General features: G+C 36.0%; 1 protein-coding gene across 2 annotated transcripts in view; it reads left to right on the top strand.

Moving 5' to 3' along the window:
- THADA (THADA armadillo repeat containing) overlaps positions 1-23,257 on the top strand; it is a 170,468-nt gene that overhangs the window by 24,025 nt on the left and 123,186 nt on the right. For both annotated transcript variants that reach the window (XM_085315841.1, XM_085315840.1), the window contains 7 exons: positions 147-311; positions 1,501-1,658; positions 6,008-6,117; positions 14,410-14,542; positions 17,440-17,553; positions 18,660-18,782; positions 19,473-19,564. In XM_085315841.1, the coding sequence (XP_085171967.1) occupies positions 147-311; positions 1,501-1,658; positions 6,008-6,117; positions 14,410-14,542; positions 17,440-17,553; positions 18,660-18,782; positions 19,473-19,564 (895 nt within the window). The remainder of the gene's footprint in view (positions 1-146; positions 312-1,500; positions 1,659-6,007; positions 6,118-14,409; positions 14,543-17,439; positions 17,554-18,659; positions 18,783-19,472; positions 19,565-23,257) is intronic.

Raw genomic sequence — 23,257 nt, 5'->3', positions numbered from 1 at the left:
TTCTTCCTTAATCCTCATATTCATCATAGTTTTATGTTTTTTTTTATTGATAATAAGTTTGTAAGTACAAAAATAAAGCTAAGATGAGTTACATTTATATAAAAGAACTGAGAGTTAAAAGGGCTTAAATGGTCCTCTTGTTGAAGGTGTAGAAACAGCAAATCAGCTGCAGATGATTCTGCGTGAGATACAGCCACAGGACACAAATGATTATTTCATACAAGCAAAGATTTTGAAAGAATACTGCAAAGTAGAGTCTGAAAAGCTGGTTGACCACAAGCCAACGGAAAATATTTGCACAGAAATAAGAGGTAACTCAAATGCTGTATTAGTAATTAAATCAAGATATTCTGTATAGAGCAGGCATTTTACATGGGTGATCAAAGTTGGAAGTTATTTGCTCTGTATAATGTTTCACTTCCATAATAAATCTGTCAGAAGCTAGTTATTCATGGGCATGGTTTTAAAGGCTTAATTCACTGTGTTTCTGGAAGATTGTGGTTAATCTCTCTTAGAGTATAAGTGAAAAAAGGTTGTTTTGGTATTGGCCTAGTCTCTATTGCCTTAACTGCACTGGTCAGGTAATCTTTAACACCTTTTCTGTCTAACAGCGCTTTAACACCTTTCTTGTTGAAAGCTGTTAGTGTGATTTCCCTCCCCACAAAACTAGTGGGGGATTTGTTTATGCAATAAAATTTGGTGCATGAAATTACATAAGCAGAAGCTTCTGTTCAAAAGATTTTAGAGGTAAAATGGTAGATAGTATTTGTCTACTTTAACAAGCAGCAGCTGCAGATTAAAGTGAAATTGAAACTTACAACAATAGATAGATAAACTTTCAATTTAGTATGCCAGTGTGAGCTTACGGAATATCTGTATGCTTCTGAATTCGGCAGTTTTATGCTTTTTAAGTTTTAAAAACAAAAATATTTGAGCTTTCTTTCCTCATATGTTTTTCCTACATTTAAAATAGTTTTGGTAGAGCCATATGTTTTGTTTTATGAAAATAAATTTGTAAATATATTTTTGAATTTCTGGTAATAACCTCCAGATGGGGCTGTTGCATTAAATAAAATTATGCTTTTGCCTGACCTCTGAGTATGGTAGAGTCTTAGTTAAAATATAAATAACATGTAGTGTGTGATGGATTGATGATTGACATGGGACTTTGTTGGAGCCTGGATCTAAAGCTGTAGTTTTTGTATGGTTCTGCTTGCCGTTGAATACTGATGTTGACCAAGAGACTTCTACCCTTTAAAACAGCAGTTTCCTGATAAAATTGTATACTACTGCCCTTTTCAAGCAATGCAAAGTACAGTAAGTGTTCCAAGCATGAAAGTAATTAGCCTCAGCAGAACTCAATTATTTTTGTTTGGCAAGTTTAAAAATTTTTTCCTAGTGAATTATGTTTTGTAAGAATATCAGGCTAAATTAAAATTAAAAATCTCTGCATGAGAACCTTGAGTTACACTGTTGAATTTGTTGATTTTTATTTTTAAGGTAAAGAAAGGCAAACATGTGATGTCACAGCTCAAATGGTTCTTGTATGTTGCTGGAGAAGCATGAAGGAAATATCTCTGCTATTAGGGACGCTGTGCAAACTTTTGCCTTCACAGGCTGCATCTCAGTCTTCAGATGGGTTGATCACTGTAGAACAGGTAGGGGAATACTATTTACTATGAAATCTAAATTTTCTGGAAAAAAACCTAAATTTTCTGACTTCTACTATGTTTTGAATCATAGCTCTTGGGATTTGACTTAAAGCTCTTCATTAATTGAACTTCATAATCACTGATACTGAAAGAGAAGCATGCTGACTAGTCTTAGTCTTGTCCTACATGACATGGGAAATTCCATGATAGATAAATTGTATGCAATATGACTCTGTTGTTTCCTTCCAAATTTTTTAATTTAAGAGATCAAAAATGTTAACATGCCACCTGGGTCTCTTGTAGAATGCTGAGTGAAGTGTTTACAGTAAACTAAATTACCACAGGAATTTATTTTGGAAATATTTCATATTTATTACTTTTTTAATTGATGACTCTTTCAATATGGTTTTGACAAAACCATTTTCTGCATGGAAGATGAAAATATGCTAGACACGCTCCTTTTTTCAACCTCCTTTTCCCTCCCACAGACAACAAATTTTTGTGTAGATGTTACTACATTCTATACTGAAACTGATAATATTATAATGTACTGCAGATCTTATTTCTTATGTTATCTCATGTTGCAGCGCCAAGGAAGTATTTTTATTTTTGCATTGTCCCTAGCTTATGTTTCCATCTGGTTAACAGCTGTGCTTGTACTGTTGCAGAGCTCTGAAGTGTAGATGAGAGAACAGCAGTGTGCTTCCACCATTATGTTCCTTAAATCTGCTCCAAGTCAAACAGGAATTGGTATTTTGGCATGAGTCAGCTCTAACTGTAGCATCTCCATCTTTGTTTAGAGAGCAACCATTACTAATTGCCCTTTCAGAAATGTGATGTTATTGAGCCACGTGTTTCCTATTTGTATAGATCCTTCATTAGGGTTTTTCTGCTTCTGACATCTTCTTGTAAAACAAAGTCTGCATTCCACTTCAATGAACAATATTACTTGACAGGAAGTTGGTTTGAAACCCTAATTTTATTTACGCTAATGAGGAAATACTGTTTGGCTGTATATATAATAAACACTACAGGAAAAGGAGTGGGCACTTTTTTTAAGTGGCCTTAACACTATTTTAAAAAAAGAGGTGACTTCTTCATAAATGACTAAAAGTGTCAGTGTTTGCATGGAACTGCTGTGGCTTCAGACTTCTATTAAACACACATTTTTCAGTGCTCAGAAGTACGAGAACTGGAATTTGGTACCTTAGGCATGTACAACTGGCCTTTAAAATTGCCCATCTTTTTCTTTATTGTGTAACTGCATAGAGATTTAAGAGGAGGTAGAGGGAGGCTCAGTAGAAACCTTGGTCATACCTCCTTGAGTCAGGGCTAAGTCATTGCTGAGAAAAATATGGTAGCACTGCTTGGCCATTTTGTTTCATTCTGTTGCAATGACTCCATATCTACTACTATTTTTTTTTTAATTGAGCACACAGAGGAGGAGAAAACCTCTTTCATTGCTGGCCCCCATTAAGGAATTGCACAGCAAAGCTGTACTCCTTGGTAGGCAGTGGTGTTAGTCAACTAATGGTAGCACTAACTCTTGATTTGATTCCTCTTCCTAACATAGTTAAATGCTGCCTTCATAATGTACCTATGTAGGAGTAATTGGGAGAGATGTATCTCTTGTTTGAGCCTTTTTTTGTAACTAGAAGCGGAGGCAATATCATATTTGCACTTTTATTCTGTCTTGAGTAAGAGATTGGGTTTGCATAGCATTTGAATGCCGGAATGCTCAATGACTTTTCAGGACATCTACAGCTCCAGGTGTGGAGATAACACGTACAGAGGAGTCTCAAAATACTGTATTTAAATTGGCAGTCTTCAAAGCCTGCCACATGTTGTGTTGGCTGATTTCCTTGAAAAATAGCTGTAGGAAATGTCTGATATGTCTGCGGGAATCTCTATTCAAATACATACTTTAGCTTTTATTCTGCATATGACCTGAAGAGTCCAGTGATGCCAGACTCAAAGCTCTGCCTGGTAGGACAGTCAGTACGAACAGTGTCAAGCATAGAAGACACGTATCCTAATGACAGCTAAGTAAGCAAAATAAATGATACCTACTGAAGGCTGGGTGTTGATGTTGTGACATGACCTTACCAATCATGAGACAATCCTTGAAGCGTGAAGAAACATCCGTTTGAACTTTGAACACTGAGCTCTTTTTCAAATTCTTGTTTATCTTACCTGGAGAGAAATCAGATGATTTGGGGGAAGTAAGCTTGCCATAAGTATGTTCTTTTCACCAAAGTGAATAGAAGGAGGCAGCAGAAGTACAGACCCAAGTATTGTCCCAGGTTCTGCTTATGTTAACCTGGACAGTCAAGCAGAACCGATCTGAGCCTTGTGCTGGAAACTTGTCAAGTACAGAGAAGGCTCAGTATTGAAGAAGCCTTAGCACTTATCGCTCATTTGCTCTACCACTGCAATAATGTGGAGTTTTTCTCCAAGGAACAATTAAAAAAGGAGGGAGGGAAAAAAACACCCAAAACAGCCTTTCTCAAGTTCTTAATGTAATATGTCTCTTCTGGAATTCACTATAGTTGACAGTAGTTCACCAGTTGTAGTGGATATCATTTCCTTTGCTTCTGCCTGCTGACAATTGAAGTGCGGGTTTTATGCTGCAGAGAAGCTGAATGCTATTCCAGCTTTTAATTCATTCCTGGAGGGGTAGGAATGACATAGTCATGGTTGCTATCAGATAAGAATTCATACTCATGCACTTACATCAGGATCAATGCTATGTTGTCTGATAGAACTTAAGTTATGGCAGTTCTTTAAACTCTAATGTGTAAATAAAAGAATATATCAGAGTTTCATTTGAAGCAACCTACTGAATGTGGCTTTTGCAAAAAGCTCAGACATAAATAATAAAGTTGAAAGTTAAATGTCCAAAAATATCCATATGAACTGTTGTAAAAATTAAAGGTTGTTGGTGGAATAGGGCAGTGATTTGATTTGCACGTGTATGGTTTTCTTGGTTTCGTCTTGTTTATGCGCCTGGAGAGTTTGTCTGTGGGTCAACTCCTTCTAAGAAAAGGCAGTTGTTCCTGCTCTTGAGTTAGAAAGCTAAAATCTTGTAGGTATAAACTGGCTTAATATTCAATCAGAGAAAAAGTTATTTTAGCTCAAATTATTATTTGTTTTATATTACATGGGTTTCATAAGCTGCAGGAAATAAGTTAGACTTATTCTCTCATCTTACTCTAACCATTGCACCTTCATTGTTTGCATAATATAAATTACTTACAGTAGAGTGGAAAATCATTTGTAGCTTGCTATCGTATTATTTTTTTTTGACATTTTAATTACCTTTCAGTCTTATTGTGTTATTTTAAGCCAGAATTTCAAAAATAACTTGACGTGATTTTATAAATAATTTTATGTAAAAGCTTTGAAGAACTTTTTTTCTGAAAAACTTTTAGGAAATACTAGTGAAGAAGAATTTACATAATATGATCAAGTGTGCACATTATGTATTTTAAACAAATGATACAGGTAATTTAATTTAGTCTTTCAAAGTTGATGTGAATTAGAGAAAGAATATAAAAGCAACTTTCCTTGCAGAATGAGAAGGTATGGTATTTTAAAGCAGTATTGAAGCTTACATGCTTGATATCTTGATAGAGTTTTAGAACATAATATCAGTAAAATTTTAGTTATAGCAATTTAGTTCGTTTCAGATTTTTGGTGTAGCTTTCATTACTATATATATGCCATGTCTTTTTATTTTAGAACTGTTTCTGGTAGTTAAGGGAAATTATGCAGAATCCTGAAACCTTAAAAATAGCTCACTAAGGTAGATTTTTTTTTCCCTTTTGCACTCTTGTTTACATTTGAATTCATGTTCTTTCTCTGATATTTTTCCAGATACTTGTTTCTGCTTTTATGATTTAGTAGGTATTTTCTGTGAGATTTAAGGTAAGAGTGAAGGCAAATAAGGATTTTAAGTTTGTTTCCTCTGAAAAATCAGTCTTGTCTCTTTATTTTCTTAAAATTACATTGTGTTCCTCTTGGTCAAATAGCTAATCCTTTATTTATGTTTTTGCAGTTTCTCTCCTTTCCTAAGAAAAAAAGTGTAACATTACGCTTCTAAACTGAAGAATGGAGTTTGTTCTCTTTGAAATAAGTGCCCTTTTACAATAGGGCTTCTAAATACCTTTTGCTTTTGCCATGGCTTTTTCAACCAGGGAAAAACTGCCTTTAGCGGAAGTTGTGGTAGCAGAAAATGTGTATGGAATACTTATATTTAGAAATTGCAGACTCTGAAGTATTTTTGCATTTGTAAGTGAATTGCTTATGTAATTTCAAATGACTCTCTCTCTCCCCCCCCTTTTTTTTTGTTTAAGATTAAAAATATCGGGGACTACTTTAAACATCATCTGTTGCAATCAAGACACAGGGGTGCATTTGAATTAGCATATGCTGGCTTCGTGCAACTTACAGAAGTACTGTCCAGGTAAAAGACCGCCTCTTACACTTTTAATATAGTAATTTTACCAAACTGTGATAATTGTACTTTGATTCTGAAACTGACTATGCAAGCAAATTCTTTTTCGTGTGGATTTTGTGAGAGCTTGGTGCATTGATTTGTGGGCATGTGTATGACATTAGTCACATGACGACTGTGACTTTGAATTGCGTTAGTTCTGTTGAAAGATAGTGGTGCTTAGGCATTGAAAGAAAATACAGCCATTTAATGCTTGTATTTTTCTTGATTTCTGGAGTGTCAGTTTATTGAACCACTCTCAGGAGCTCATGGGGAAAGCAGGAGTGAAAACTTGCCCCTCTCCCCCTTCTGTTTATGAAAATGAATGCCAGAGATTTTGTTTTCAGCCAGGATGTTTTCCTGGAAATTTTCATTACTTCGTGTTGGATGAGTTGCATGTTCTGATATTTGGAAAACTATCTGGCAGCGTGTCACAGGATGTGAAATGCGATCTTTTAATTTTTTTCGTTTCCCCTTGTAACTTTATACTTTCCTAGAAGAACTAAATGAGCAGAACTGTCCTGAGGTCTAGGCTAGAGTGCTGGAATTCCCATTAAGTGCTTGATTACCTATTTCTGAGAATAGACCCAAGAGTTGCTAATACTTCTTTGTTACCTTGGATATATAGTGCTTATATCATACTTAGTTTTCAGTAAGACAAATGGAAATCTTCATTGCCTTTATTTATTTAGTGTTGTAGTGATCGGTTTGAGGCACTGATCTGTTTCTTGGGATTTTTTGTAGTAAAAATAAATCTGGTGGTGAAAACTGATTTTATCATCATCTTTTATTTTGATATGGACCAGCTCACTGTTTGTCCCCTCAGATAGTTTTTCCAGACAGAGCTGAGAGCTTGGTCACTGGGATGGGAATGTTAGTGGGATAGCTGCTTAGGCTAGCACTATTGCAAAAAAAGGGTATTTGTCATGTTATGGCCTTCATTCTATTAGACTTATGTCTGTAGAAGGTACGTTATTTCCTTTTGTGTCCAAGCAAGCAGAAGAATTTTAAATTGGTCTGAATAGCTGGTTGAGAGTTCACATAACTTTACCTTACACTTGATTATTTACTTAAAAGGGGAGGGAAGGGAGGGGTATTATACTCTTCTTGCTTATCTATTTAAATTCTGTAGGTGTTGTGTTCTTTTTCTGTACCGTAAAGGCTTGTTTCAGGAAGTGTAAGGTGCTGTATCAGATAATCGGCACTGAGAGCAACACTCTGATCTTTCTGCTAATTTTGCTCTGGGACTAGATCTTTTACAATTCTGATGCTGTGAGTGCTGAGAGAGCAGAACCTGTACAGAGAAGGAAGAAAAAAACAAGCTGAATATATACAGGGGAGTATATCATGGATAGTGACTGAGATGTTCCCACTTACGTGGGCAGGTTTCTAGGTAAGTGGTTGTATTGTAGCATCAATTAGCTTAAAAGGGATTCGGATCAGACATTTTAGACCTCTTCAAATTTTACCAAACTGAGCTCAAAGCTCTCTGCTGGATATTCTCAGCTGCAGTTTATATAAATGTTAGCACGCTATGCAATATTTCATCCAGTCTCTAGAATCAGACGTTGCACTTCCAGTAATGTTTATTAAAAAAAAAAAAAGAAAAAAAAACACACCAAAAACAGGGAAAACTTTTCTTTCAATTACTTCTTTTGCAGACCCCTGACGTAATTTAAGATTTTCTGTATTTTTAACAAAATGTACAGTTTTATATGTGAAACTTGATTTTTTCCTAGGATAGAAATAAGTTCAAATAACAAAAGTTTAACAAGTTAAGAGGCTTGTCTTCAGAGCTATGCAGTGACAAATTGAAACTTGTTGGTCCAAAAACTGGTATTTTAGTTTCAGGCAGCATTTCTTTGAATTTTAATTAAATAAATATAAAAATAGTATTTCAAATAGAGTAAGATGTTAAAAGTATAGAATACATAGAAAGAATTGCAGAGAATCACAGGATTTTATCCTAGGTATGCTAGATGTGAATGTAAAGGTGTATTTAAAAAATTGCTAGATGTTGTGCTATATGATCCATTTCTTATTTTGAAAGGCTTTCTCCTCCCATCCGATTGAACAGAGGCTGGCCTTTAGAGGAATACTATAACAATAGAAAGACCTTCTACCGCCATCACCAGTATTTTTAAGGGAAAAAGGAACTGATCCAAGTAACTGCAACCCTACTAGACTGTTCTTAGTCAAATTCAAGACTACCTGGTATGCTAGGTTTGAAGAAAAGGTTAACTGAAAAGCAGAAAATAGTGAAAAACACATAAAATGTGCTATCAGTTTATAGTGAACACAGTACATTACGTACTAACTGTTTTTCTTTGATTATCTGTTTTAAAATTTCTTTTAAAGGCTGATGCAAGTTGAGCAGAGCAAATCCATTTAGATTTCAATTAAGTTTGATATGTTTATTCACTGACAACTCATCATAGCTTCACATAATCTTAGTTCCCACTCCCCTTTTCTCCCACCATATTTAATGGATCACAATCTGCTTAAGAGCAGTTTATGTAATGTTAAAATGGATTTTCCTCTTCAGAATTAACAATACTCAAAAATAGTGTTTTGATATATACTGCTTAATGTTTTAAAAGTCCTTTGGAAAAAGCCAGCTTACAGGAGCCTCTGTTGAAATACTTCAACAGAAGATTTTTGCAAGGCAATACTGGTTTCAAGACTAGTATTTATCTCTAAAGGAGAGGAGACTGATTTCAGAATATGCAGTATTTCTTTGGTTCAATACTATTTTCAGTACTCATGGGACATGACATGGTTGAAACCTTTTCTCTGAAATGGGGAAATTCAGTCTCTCAGTGAATGCACTTGCTCTGTTGGACTGTTGAAGGTCTTGGAGTCTGTGAATGTTTCCTGTTGGAGCTGAGAGGCTCTATTCTGCAAGTCAATATAAATGACCTACCTCTTTCCATAGCTGCCTGATTCAGGCGGTCTTGAAATGTGTATCAGGATCTACATTAATTTGCTCCCATGAGCCAGCAGTGTGCCCTTGTGGCCGAGAAGGTCAATGGTATCCTGGAGTGCATTAGGAAGAGTGTTACCAGCAGTTCAAGGGAGGTGATCCTGCCCCTCTACTCAGCCTGGGGAGGCCACATCTGGAGAACTGTGTCCAGTTCTGGGCTCACCAGTACAAAGAGACATGAAACTATGAGAGAGAGCCCAGCGTAGGGCTATGAAGATGATCAGAGGGCTGGAGCATCTACACTGTGAGGAACAGCTGCAAGAGCTGGACCTGTTAAACCTGGAGAAGAAAAGACAAAGGGAATCTTATCAATGTTTACAAATACCTTGAGAGTGTCAAGAGGATGGGGTCAGACTCTTTTCAGTGGTGCTAAGTGACAGGACAAGAAGCAACAGGCACAAACTGAAATACAGGAAGTTTCACCTGAATATAAGGAAGAACTTCTTACTGTGAGAGTGACAGAGCACCTGCACAGGTTGCCCAGAGAGGTTGTGAAGTCCACCTCTCTGAAGATGGTCAAAACCCACCTGGACGTGATTCTGTCTAACATGTTCTAGGTGACCCTGCTTGAGCAGGGGGGTTGGACTAGATGATCTCCAGAGGTCCCTTCCAGCCTTAACGAGTCTGTGATTCTGTGATCTGTGAATGTTGTTCTGTTGAGCTTGAGATCCACGGATGCATCATTGACTCTTTGTCATTGAAAACTGAAAAATCTACCATTAAGATTGTGATAAATCCCCTTCCCATGCTTTTATGAAAGATTATATTTAAACATGATGCTTCACTTTGATAGCCAGACATTTGCTTAAAATAATGTGCCAGAATATTGATTGTTTGGGTTTGGGTTTAGCTCTATGGTTTAGTCCTTAAATAACAGTATCTTTATAAAAACTATGAGTAGACTTGTTTTCTAGACAAAGTAATGTTATTCAGGCCTGCCTGAGTCAGTGGTTAAAGTGTTTACTCTATAAAGATCTCTGCTTTGACATTCATTTGGATATAAATTTTTGAGTCTGCTCAAGTTTTTCTGCTCCGTTTTAATTTCTTCTAATGGGATATTCTGTTCTTTAACATCTGCGTAGTATTGTCTATTATCACACCTTCAGAAAACAGTATTCATATCAATGAAATAAGTAATGTTCTTCTAAAAAAATACTTTGCTGTCGTAGGCCCTGAGAAATTACAGATGCTCATTTGGTCCAATAACCAATAACCTGGTGGAGCCTTATTGGAACTGGAAGGCTCCAGACATCCATTTTAAATTTACCATATGAATACCTTAACCACTCCTCTCTTCCAGCTTGGTTTGTATTTCTTTTGTTTTATTTAGTGAAGCTCTTCTGAGAGATTGAGTAGAATGTGAAGATTTTGGGGAATTTCGGAATTGTGGTGTTGCATAACTACAGCTGTAATGCTTTGCTTAAATTATGGAATACAGAGGGAAAGTTTGGGAGGAGTTATGTTATACAGCACAGTGTATTTAGGAATAATGCATTCTGAACGCTTAAAGAAATAGAGCTTAAATTCACTGAACTGTTTTTATGTATTATGTAACAAGTTAAGGTGTCATAGCTTTCTGTCAGAAAATAATAAAAGTTTTGATTTGATTTGACAAAATCTGGTATGAGTGGAAACTGTTCATCTGTCAAACACAGAGTTGCTGAGCTTTTGTAAGATTTCTGCTGGAGAACTGGCAATAGACCCTCCTGATCCTTTGCTGCAGCCTTTGCTTCTGACTCATTTTGTTGTTGTGAGGTGGCTGTTACTTGTTGCCTTTGCAGATTCGTAGAGTCTCCTGGGAAGACTTAGAAAATTTTGAAAAGCATTGATGAGCTCTCTATTGAAATGAGCTGGAGTTGTCACTAACTTTTTGATAAAATTGTAATCAAAGTAGTGAAGGAAGCAGTCCAAAATAAATGGCGTGTGTTTAAAAATCCGACAGATTTTGTCCACTGAGACAAAATTATTCTCTTACTGTTTATTGTGATGCTTGCAGGGTAGTAAAGTACAATGTATAAATTAAGGCACTGCTCGGTTCAAAGGCATGTTAATTTTTAACTCTCTGTTCATATTTTTCATATTTTTCTTCATTTCTTATACCCTGTGCTCTGTGAAAGAATGAAGTTGGGGGTAATGATACTGTCTCTTCCAAATTTTGAGGCCACACAAGGTCCTGTGCTCTGCAGTATTGCTGGCAAAATTTCAAAACAGGAGCTTTCTCAGAGTGACTGTATTGCTTGCAAAATTTTGCTTCATTGAGAGCAGATGCTATGAAAAAGATGTCAGTGAGAGAACCAGTCTTAATAGTTTTAGAGTGATTTCTTAAAAGTGGACTTTTCAGGGTGACGTGAGTGGTAATGTTTCTGTCTCCTTAGGGAGACAAAAATAGAAATTATGTCACACATGTGAAAAAGAATAATAATGTAGTTCTTCTAGGAGATAAAAATGGTGAAAGGAAAACCTTTTTCCCCAGGTAGGATGAATTACAGTGATCAGAAACAGTAAATTTGAATATACCAGTGTAGAAAATGCTTCTGGTCATGTGACATTTATGCCACAAACAACCAACATTCAGGAAATCTAAGACTGACCTTTTGTTCTTAACACACCATTAATTTTGCATAGGAGAAAATAGAGCCCTATGAGATAGGGAGAGAGGTTGAGCTTTAACTTTGAATTACCAGGCTTTTTGTATTTGTAGAAACTGACCACAGAAGCTGTTCTGGGCATCTGAAGTATTTTACATGCTGAGTTTCTGGGTAGTGTTTTAATTATCAACATTATATGCTTGATCTGATTTAAAAAAAAAAAAAAAAGACTAATTCATTCTGGAAAATGGCATTTGAGCTTGAGACCACCATTTTTATATTGTAAAGCTTCATTATTATTCTTGAATTTTAGGGCTACCTGCTTCTTAAGCCAGTATTCTTCTTGCCAGACCATAAAGAAATGTGGCTGCCAAATTTAAGGGAGTGGTCTCCTCTGTTGCAAAGTCAATAGTCTCTATTGTTTTTTACTTTTAAAGGAATAACACTTTCACACTAAAAAAGAAAAAAGGGCCTTGGTGGGTGACTGCTCAAGGTAGAATTACTTGCGGTGAGATCAAAACAATACAGCTTTAAGAGAGTCTGAAATTTGAGATTTCAATATATTTTTCCTCTTTCTACTACTATTGAAAGGGAAAAAAACCCTCAATTAAGAATAAAATACTCTGTTTCCTGTAGCATTAAGGAAATATTTAAAAGTTGCTTTACTTTGTACTCTTCTGCACCACAGCAGATGTGAGTTTGTATCATGAGATGTTTGTTTTAATACTAGAATAACATACCAAAGAGAGATTAGTGCCATTCTTTGTATGGATAAACTAAGACATTTAAATTTTATTTAACTAGTGAGGTAAAACCAGCCACAGACATAGTCAAAAGTACTAGCTTTTGCAGTATGGATTGACTTGGATTAAGAGAACTGTAAAGTACAGTCTAGCTAAGACAGATCCACTGAGGACATCTAGTAGAAGTTTTGTGTGGTCTCAGTGCTAGAATTGCATCCTTCTTGTATATCTGAAAGCTGGCAAACTAACATGTCTTTGAGCAACTGGAGGAAGGCTTAGAAGTGGAAGCTAATTGGCAGCCATAGAAAGAGAAAAGTAGAACAAAAGTGATCACCGGTTTCCAGAGGAAGGCTTTGATTGATTTGACTGGCGCTCTCCTGAGCTTGGGCCAGAGGTGGCTTTCCTTTATGCTGTCGTATTAGGTGACATCCTCCTGTGAAGCCATGTTTCTCTGACTTCCTGGGCTGATGGTTTAGATGCCAGCTGCTGTTTAAAGAGGTGCTGCCCGTAGAGAATGGAAAAAAGGCTTGGCAGCAGTGCAGGAGATCCATGATGGAAATCTGAGGGAAATCTTTAAAGAATAAAAAATCTTCTGTGGCTTCTGCTGACCTGTGTGGTGCTTCCTGTGACCTCTTTTCTGCATTATTAATTTTCTGTTTGTTTTGTAAAAGAAGGAAGGAGAGGGGGATAAGAAGATGGAAGGGGGCCTATTTTCTGAAGACTTGGGAGTTCAGATACAGTAGCAAGCTAAACTACAGATGAAAACCTCATTTGCTGTGTGGTATTAAGCAGGCTTTTAGTCTGCCCAGGTGCTTATTTTGGGAGGAGAAAGGAAGCATTATGAGGGAAGGATAATGAAGGACAGACGATGTGGACTTCCCACTAGATTTCAGTTTTCACGTTTGTTCCCGCTGCATTTTAGCTTCACTTTTGGTTCTTTATTTCAGTCATCCAAATAAAAAAGTTGATTCTGACCTCACTGTAAGGCCTCACTACTTAATCATGAATTTAATTGTAACTCATATTTTCAGGCAAGGGAAATCCTACATGGTTGAGGTAATTGCCATTGTATTGACCACAGTGATTAATATTTTTAATCTACTCTGAATCATGCATGTCAAACTAGTATGACAGGTTTTAATAACAAAGTCCTGTTGATAGAATTTTTTGTAACAATGAATGATCCTTTTGGAGCGTTGACATAAGATTAATGGTTTGGTCTTTCACATCAAGTATGTTGCATTTCATTGAACCTGATCAGCACTGGGAATTGAAGTAGACTTGAATTCTGCTTGCCCTTGCAAGTCCTTTGCTTTCAGGTAATGCTGAGTTGTGTAACTTCAGAGTAGAAGTATTCCGTGACAGGAGAGCAATTTAGATGCTTTACTGAAAGTTTAACTGAATTTTAAGAGAGTCATACTTCTTGTTTTTCATTCTTTATACAGCTCTGAGGTTTGCAGGGGCATTTATATTACATAAACTTACCATGAGAGGCTTCAGTTATGTTTTATATGGTTATAATCATGATTGTGTATGTTAGTTAATGTAAGAGTAATACATTAGTAGCTACTGTGGGACAACAAAGATGTGAATTTGTAGTGTCGCTTCCTACACTGATGTGTACGTGTTTTGTGTCCTCTCTTCCAGAGGAGGATAATAATGTTGTTAGCAGAATTGAACAGTGCGCTGCTGAGTGAAAAGAATCCATTCTTTTTTATTTATTGAAGTATCTTCTCCTGGTGACACTTAATAAGTAAGATTAATATGATTTGTACAGGCATATGGAAAAAAGTAAAATCTTTAAAAGATTTCCCTTTAAAAATGCTCTGTGTGTATAGTTTGATGTGTTGGCATATGGTAAGAAACACTTTGAAAAATATTTTTAAGTTCACTGATTGCTTTCTTTGACTTTGTCTACTCTGTTTTTTTTCTTACTTGCTTTTTACAGATGCAACGATGAGAGTCTGCGCAGGATGCCGGAGCAGTGGTTATGCCGTGTTTTGGGAGAAATCAAATCTTGTGATCCTTCATCTAAATTATGCGCTACCAGACGTAGTGCTGGAATTCCCTTCTACATACAGGTACCAACTAATGTTATACATCTATTTTGGGGTTTTTTTTGTTGTTTTGATATTTTTCCAGGTGAATACTTTATTATCTCTTTTTGGTTGGTTAATCTTTTTCTACAGATTTTGACAGCATTTGTGCAACCAAAAAGCCAGATGCAATTAGGCTGTGTTTGGTGTGGTCTAGCTGTGCAATTCTAGTGAATCTTGAGATTGTACAGACATTTGGCTGGAGATAGGTTTGATGATTGGCATTTCAAAGAACTAAGCTGTAGGCTCAGTGTGGCCTCTGTGAAAATCCCTGCAAAATCATAAATTATTTCACAGATTAAATAAAGTTTTTCTACCATGTAACTATCTATGTTTCTTTCAGAGAGGGGAGAGAGGGGCAGGGGAGGATGTTGAATTATGAAGATACAATGACAGAATCATGAAATTGTGGCTTGGAAAATACTGTAAAAATTTGGGGAAGTCTGTTTGCATGTACTGAAGCAGTATCAAGTAATGTGCGTCAGACAGTAATTTATCTGACTCTAAAAACTCAAGTGCAATGAGTGAATGAGTTACTGAAGACAAATTTGTGAGCACGTGGCTGTGCTCCCTCAGTCTTCCCACTAGATTATCATCAACTCCATGCATCCTGGCCTCTGTCAGCCCATACCAACTGCTGATTTTGTCAGGTTCAGAGCTATCTGCTGATCCACAGTGTTTTTAATTCTGCTCAAAGTACCCCCTCCTACTGAGTGCGGAGCAGTAGTTCACAGCAGCTGACTTGCTTACTTCTGGGGTCAGTCGCTGCAATGTGCCTGCAGACTTTGATTACCTGCTTTTATTCCTTCTTGTCCTTAAAGTGGTCATGATTACTTTCTCCTAAGTTAACACCCATCGTTTTAATTTTCAGGCAGTTTTCTAAGAACCAAGTCCAAGATAAGTATGTGATTTGTAACTTTCTCTACTTGTTAGAGTCCCAAGCATGTTCCAAGAATTTGAGGGACCGCTGGGAGCAAGGTCTCACTGCCAGAATAATTCATATTATTTGTCTTTCACACTTGGTTTGCTCTGAGAAAGTTGAGACAGTCTGCGTCTACCTGACATCTTTTGAGGCAGTCACAGCCTATTCCTGCCTTTGCTACGTGTGTGTGCACTACATAGCACAAACCATGTGTGGGGCATTAGTTTTAAAGTTGTTTTTTCTTTTAAAGTTTCAGCAATTAAAGATCAAAATTCCCTTTATATCTGTAAGTCATGTGCAAAATGAATTTGGTGATTTCATGTCTGCTGGTTTTCCCATTTGTGACACAGAGTTCTAATCCAGTAGGCTTTAGCTAGCTTTAATACTGAGAATGTGAAATAGCAAGCATGTTTGAATCAAGTTTTCATTAAAATGTAATGCTAGTAATGTAAGGACTAAATGGACCCAATAGTATTCCATTACAGCAAGTATTTGTATAGTCTGAAGTTGATCTACATTATGAAGTATGGCAGAGCTTATGCTGTGCCATAGTTGTTTGGATAAACACGTCAGACACTTCTGTTTGATAATTCTTGAAGAGTATGAAGTTTGTCTAGCCAATTAGTGAGAAGATTTGAAATTAGCATCGATATTAGTCTAAATAATTATTTCTGAACTATAATTTTATTGTAAGGAAAGATGATGATGTTCTTTGGCAGTAGTTTTGAGTTCTAAATAATGTGTTGCATTTCGATAATAAAAATAAAAATTCTCATGCATATCGTAGCAGTCTTGTAATAAGGACATTTTATTAATGCATAAAACCAAGACTCACTGTGGTTTCTTTGCTGTCTGCTTCCTATGACATTTATTCTTGGTTTAGTAAAACATTTCTGCTCTGTTTTAATGCTAATGCTTAATTTTTAAGATTATAAACATTCTAAATGACCTATTTAAAATAGAAATATTATTACCTAATAATACAAAGGGGGGCAGAGGAGTGAAGAAATGGTGGGAAAATGCTAGTTTACGGCCTTAGCATTTTTAGGGTAGGGAATTCTTGTCATCAGTTCATTCTCCAGTGTGTTATATTTCATGAATACTTTTTTTTCCTTCCTTCTGTTTTTCCCATCATTAAAGTCAGTGTTAAAATGGCAGCGACTACTTTCAGATATCTGCCTAATGTGGCTAAGCATCTGGAAGGTTTTTTTCTGTTTGGTTGTTTTTATGCAATGTAATGTACCCTGTTTGAATGGATACTGAACAGACTGTGGGCCCTGTTGCACGAACGGGTGGTCATTTATTTATTGGAAATACGTAATTTATGATTATTCATTTGTGTGAAGTTGGACAAATTCAACAGGAGATATTAGCACAGAGAGAAACAAATTTAATCTCAATCCTTAATTAGAAGACTGAATTAGAGTATTTTAATCTCAGCTGTCCTGCTCATTGAATTGCTACTATTTGGAGGTAGATGTTTCTCTTGTCTCCTTTTAAAAATCAGCTGCTGCTTGTAATTTATTTATTTATTTATTGCAAATCAGGATTTATTCTTTGGCCAGCCCATGTCATCTTAAATATGCATATATTATTAAACTAAAAAATTGTCTATAGCAGGAAACATAAGTATATATAATGTAACAGATTTTTTTAGTGTAACATTCTCTGATTTTGTAGGTGTCTTAACTTTATCATCTTTTATATACAAATTTTCATACACAGAGGAATAGTGCAGAGGCAAAATTCTCTTACTAAACTTTTGACTCCTAAGGAGGCCATGAACAAAATAAGAGTTAAAACTGAAACTTACTTTTTGCAAACTTTGTTTTTAGTTCATGTGTATAATCAGAAGCTAGGCTGTAATATGGTAGATAGAGGAACCTGGAGAAGAACTGATAGTACAGAAAAATGCCTAGAAATACCTGATCTCTCTTTTTCTTTTTTAAACATTCTGTAGGCTTTGTTAGGTTCAGAACCAAAGAAGGGCAAAGCAGACATGCTGAAAATGACAATGGAAGAATTGATGTCTTTGGCTGCACCTTTGAATGAATCATCAAATATAGTTCCACAGGTAAAATACTGTATGTCATCAAATGGCAAATGTCAAAAAAGTTTTTTTTCTTCAGTTAAGAAAATCTGTTTTTTTAATAATATTAATTTATTATCTGTAGCTGGATTTTAAAATGCTTTGACATGTACAGAGGTTATGGAGTTACTGGAATTTGCAATATTAAAAAACAGAATGGACGTAATTTCACAGTGCAGCGAATATAGTCATACTCATTTTGAATTTATATGATCAATTTACTGCCTGTAGTGTATTTCTAAACAAATAATGCATAAGCTTTTACAAGGAGATTAGCAAGCATTTGTTTACGTTTGAAGTATATAAATTTGTTGCAGAAACTATATTGCGTGCAACAAAATAGTGTATGAAAAATAATTTTTATGCATACCAAGTAACTTGTAAAACTTAAATACATGCATTTTAAATGTAAACAAATTTGATTTAAAGTCAAAATTTTTATCTTCAAAATGCAGTTATTGAGTACTCAAAAGTATTAGGAACAAATCATGGTTTGCATTTACAAATACAGAGATTAACTAGATTCTAATCACTGTGCCAGATCTCCTCCTGGTATAAATTTATGTAGCCTTGTCAAAATCTGTGAAGCTATGCAGATTACCACCATCCCCTACAGAGAATAGAGAAATACAAGAAAATGCTCCATTTGGTGAAGCAAGCCTAACTGTCTGTTTTAGCTTAATATTGGCAATCATTTTCCTGCTGTGAGTTGTAGTTTATTTTTTCTCACAGTATCTACAGCATGTCAAGAATGTTGGAAAAGATGATTATAAACTTTGAAAGTTATTTTTACAGTCATGATAACCTAAGTAAAAGAGCATGTTGGCCTTCACTTGTGATGACTGAACTGTACTTGTTAGAGGAATATATTTTAAAATGGTAATTACTTTTAACAGTGTTTATTGCTGTACCATTTTAATATATTCTTTTTAACAGCAGTATTCCTGGGTTATATTTAATGTAGAATTGAAGTATAAGTGTGCATACAGACTGTTTCTGTTTCATGTTTGTTGCTGTAATTAAAATGCATTTAAATCTAAGATCTTTTCCCATTTATATATATTATTCTTCTGTTTCTCTTACTAACACAGGTTCATGCTTTAAATATCCTGCGGGCACTGTTTAGGGACACGCGTTTAGGTGAAAACATCATGCCCTATGTTGCAGATGGAATGCAAGCAGCAATCCTAGGTTTTATGTCCCCTGTCTGGGCAGTAAGTTCATTATTATTTTTATTTCTCTAACTTAAAAGGATGAATAATGGTACTGTTCAGCAGAGTTTTGGTAATGTTTGTAATGACAGTACCAAGGTTATTGGAATGTTGAATGATACAATATTTTAAAGTACAATAAAGAATAATGGAAACCCACAGAATACCTCAATTTTGTTCATGATATTTTGTTTCTTTTTTCTCTAGTGTGAAGTGTTACTGACAAGAAGTAAGGACAAAGATACCTTACAGCTTAAAAAAAATATATATATCAGGCTGGCTAATTTTGAATCAGTATGTCTAGCTAGTAAGAATTAAATGTATATTTCTTGTCACTGTTACTTTGGCCTTCAATAAAAGATGGTGTGATAAGGTAGAACATTTCATGACCTGCCATGGATAAGGGTGAATGCTTTATTTGCTACAAATCTGGATATATTCCTCACACATCCCTTAGATTAGAGAGACATCTGAAAAAAAAAAATCTAAACTTTCTATTAATGCCATCTTGATTGACAGAAAATACTTTCTGATTTTGTAATTTGTTTACTGACCTCTGAACAATTGGCATGTGCAGTGTTCCACTTAGCTGTTTTTATGCTCAGTTTTACATTAGTGACTATTTAAAAAATAATTAGTACGAGTTAAAGGGATTTTTAAAACTTACCTTGTCGTCTTTTCTTTTTCCTGTAGGTAAGAAATTCATCTACTCTTCTTTTTAGTGCTCTGATTACAAGAATTTTTGGAGTTAAAAGAGGGAAGGATGAAAATTCCAAAAAAAATAGGTAAGCTCTACTTGGTACCAATTTTAAGTTTGCAAAACATGGCCTCAGCCAACAACAATTCGAAAATGTTGCTTGCTTTATGGATATATTTGAATCATAATACTGTAAAAACATCTAGGTTTGCTTAAACTGTACTGCCAAGAAATAAGCTCTACATCCCAAAATATCTGCTGTTAGGCATTAAGAGTTAATTTGTTACCACATGTGATTTCACAGAAGGGGCATGTTGTTGAGAGGTTTGTGTACCTACAGCTCTTTCAAATGGTCAGTGTCTCTTGTGGTAACAAGCTATGGCTACTGTTTTTGACAGCAAAGGGAGGAATGACGGCTGGGGTCACGTGTGTGTTCCCTCACCTCTAAAGCAGGCCTAAATGTAATCTCACCCTTGCTGCTTTGAGGATTTTCCCTTTAGTCTTCTTACTCTAGAACAGCTTTTCCTCACTCCAAAAATTCTACCTTGCAAAACAGCTTCTTTTCCCAGAAATTTTATCCTTGACCTCTGCAGTCCTGCTCCAGATCCTCTACTATTGCACAGGTGCTGCACGTTATAGATATTATGATAACAATTTCAGAAATTCCTAATGGATCTCTAGAACATGGCCAATTTCTGAAAGAGAGAATTGTTACGATTAATCTCCAAAAATTCCACTCATTTTTACTCATTGTGCAGTGATTCCTTAATTGATCTATGTCACTGCTGTAGTTTTCATGCATCCAAAGAGATTAAATGTGGATTGCCAGTAGTACTTACCTAACTAATTTCTGGCATCATTTAATCATAGGAATTCCATGCCAGGGTATATATGAGTGATGACGGTAACACAAAAACTCTTAAGAGCATTATCCCATTGAAAAATTAGGTGCTGCTATGTATATATGAATGTCATTTCCCTTATAAATTAACTATCTCACAGAACTGGTTTGAAATAATCTCTACTTTTTCTTACGCCTATACCTCTTCTCGCCCACACCTGGAATCTGCTCCCACAGCCCCCAAACTCCAAGCATAGCAGTAACAAATGTTTCTCGTTTCTTCTCTTTTCACATTGTTTTTGTAAAAACACTTTCTTACGTTTTTGTTTCCATATTGAGTACTTACTGGAAGAGATCTGTACCTCAGCTTTTTTGAACTTTTTCCTCAGTGAAAAACTTTGCAGTAACCTCTGCACTGTTAAGGCAGACTGACTTCTCAAATGTATGCGGTGTGATACATAATCTGTGATTCCTGTTTGTGAAGCTGTGGAAAGTAGTGCACCTGAGCATCTGTTGGGGCTAGGAAATACAAGAATTAAGGTTTTATATATACATGTATGTATATATGTGTGTGTGTGTGTGTATATTTAATGAAATGTAAGAATTAAAGTTAACTTTAATTTATTTGACTTGAACTTACTAAAAGCAATATTAATTTTTATATAACTGGCATTGTCAACTTCTCTGAAACTTTTTGTTTGCAGTAGTTTCTTTGTAGTCATTTTGGCGAAGAGAGATTGAACCTGTCTGTTTTTCTTTCTTTCTTCTTTTCACATTATGCTTTTTCATGAAACATTGTATGTAGTCAGTTTCTTATGTGTAGTTGTCAGTACTACAAAATATGGAATGGGAAAACATTTTTAAAAATAGGTCAGTAACAGGGAGGAGGTATGAAAAACACTTATGGGACTTGAGGCTGCCTCTCTCTCTATTTTTAGAGATTTGATTTCACGTTTATGATCTTTGTTGCCACCAGAAACACTAGTTCAGAAAGAAAATGTTCTCGAGATTGTTTTGCTATTTGTAATAGCTGTTTGTAATGCTTCTTTCTTTTATAATAGTACATGAGTTTAAGCTCGTTTGAATATGTACCATTTTATATCTACGAAAAAGCTTAAGCAGTGAATGACAGCATGCATTTCTCGGCATACACTATCAAAAAAAAGCGTTGGATACCGTGAGAGTGACAGAGAACTGGAACAGGTTGCACAGAGAGGTTGCAGAGTCTCCTTCCCTGGAGATATTTGACACCTGCCTGGATGCGACCCTGTGCAACGTGCTCTAGGTGACTCTGCTTGAGCAAGGGAGTTGGACTAGATCTCCAGAGGTCCCTTCCAACCTCAAACCTTCTGTGATTCTGTGTTTGGGAAGACAGCCGTCTTTCAGCAGTAACATTGCTAATGGTAAGGTGGCACTAGGTGTCACTGTTGCTACACGGCTCACTGCAGCAGCTTCCCTGGGGTGCAACTGTGCTGGGACACTTTGTCAGGAGCCCTAAACTTGTTTTGTTTTGCTCTTTGCTCAAACAGAATTAATATAGTAAACAAAGCAAATTTTTCACTTTTAAATCTGATTATTTATTTCAGCAGCTCTAGCATTTTAGCAACTTGCATCTATTGGAATTTTTGTGAAAGTCATCTTGTTTTTTGAGATTCTTGTTCCGTTTCCCACAAGCTATTCTGTGTGTACTGAGTTGCAGTCTGTCTGAAGACAGACAGACTGTGTCTCTGATGTGGTCATTAGGATCTTTCATTGGTTTCAAGCCTGTCTGATTTTAGAATAGGTATTTTTAAATCTCACTGCTGTGTCAGTTTGGAGTTACCTTATTGCTGTGCTATTCTGGACTTCTGTCTAAAATGGGATGGATTTTACAGTCATTTTCTCAACTAATGTTTGTATGAAATCACTACAATTTGGGGGAAGAAAGAGTCTGTAAATACTTCAAGCAAGAAAGCCTTGTTGGGAAAAGTACTGACGGCCTAACTCCACTACCTTGCTGCTTTACCATACAATGTGTTTTATTTCCCCCCCCTTTTTTTTCTCCTTTTGATTTATCTCTTCTAATAAGTTACACATTGCATTGTTTGCCATGCAGTGGTCCATTTTTCTATGGTCTTAATCAGTTCAGAAGCACTAGAGTAAATAGCTGAATGAACTAGAACTAGTGTCTGATCAGTAAACTGATTTTGTTTTTCTGGGCATATGAAAAAAATGATTGGGTGTGGTTTGTTGTGTGTTGTTTTTCCCTCCAAACAATCCTTTGTCATTTTGACCGTTTGTAGTAGACCGGTGTGAAAGGGTCCCCCATCTCAATGAGACAGTAGAGGGTTTAAGTCTGACAGAATTACTAAGTTACATCTGCAGTGGCCATTCCTACTGCAGGACAGAAGCAGAAGAGGAAGATGAGTTGGGCTTCAGGAACATTGAAGGGATATTAGGTCAGTAAGCTAAATACAGCTGTCTTTCTGGATCTGAAGACAAAGCTATACTGAGACTATGGTAGAGAAGGTCCTTTCTCTGAAAACTTGGGCTGTAGTTTGAGGAGACATTGATTGAAGAAACTTGCACTTGGTTGTTGGAGTGCTGTAGATGGGTCATTCGCAGTGTGTTTGCATCATTGGTGGTACTGGAGTGAAAAACTGGGACAGTGAAGGACAGGGATTTCTTGAGCAAAATTCTGTAGTGATGCCAAACTTAACTCTTAGGTGTTGCCTGGAAATTTGAAGACTGCTACATCATGCCCTATATGAGATACGATTGTATCTTGTTTTCATTGAATACCGATGTGTCTTTTTGTTCTAGCACAGGTGAAAAATAATGCATTGGAGCATTAAGAGTTGCAGAATAAGAAGCATGTCCAGCTCTTTCAAGCAAAAGAGAGAGAAATTGTGCAAAGTCTGTTTACAGGGATACATGCACCTGTATAGGTAGAGCTTTTTC

Source organism: Rhea americana, unplaced genomic scaffold, assembly GCF_003343005.1.
Source record: "Rhea americana isolate MKP2758 unplaced genomic scaffold, rheAme1 scaffold_44, whole genome shotgun sequence".
Classification (NCBI taxonomy): Eukaryota; Metazoa; Chordata; class Aves; order Rheiformes; family Rheidae; genus Rhea; species Rhea americana.
Note: the sequence above shows the minus strand (reverse complement) of the source record. Positions and strands in the feature narration are given on the sequence as shown.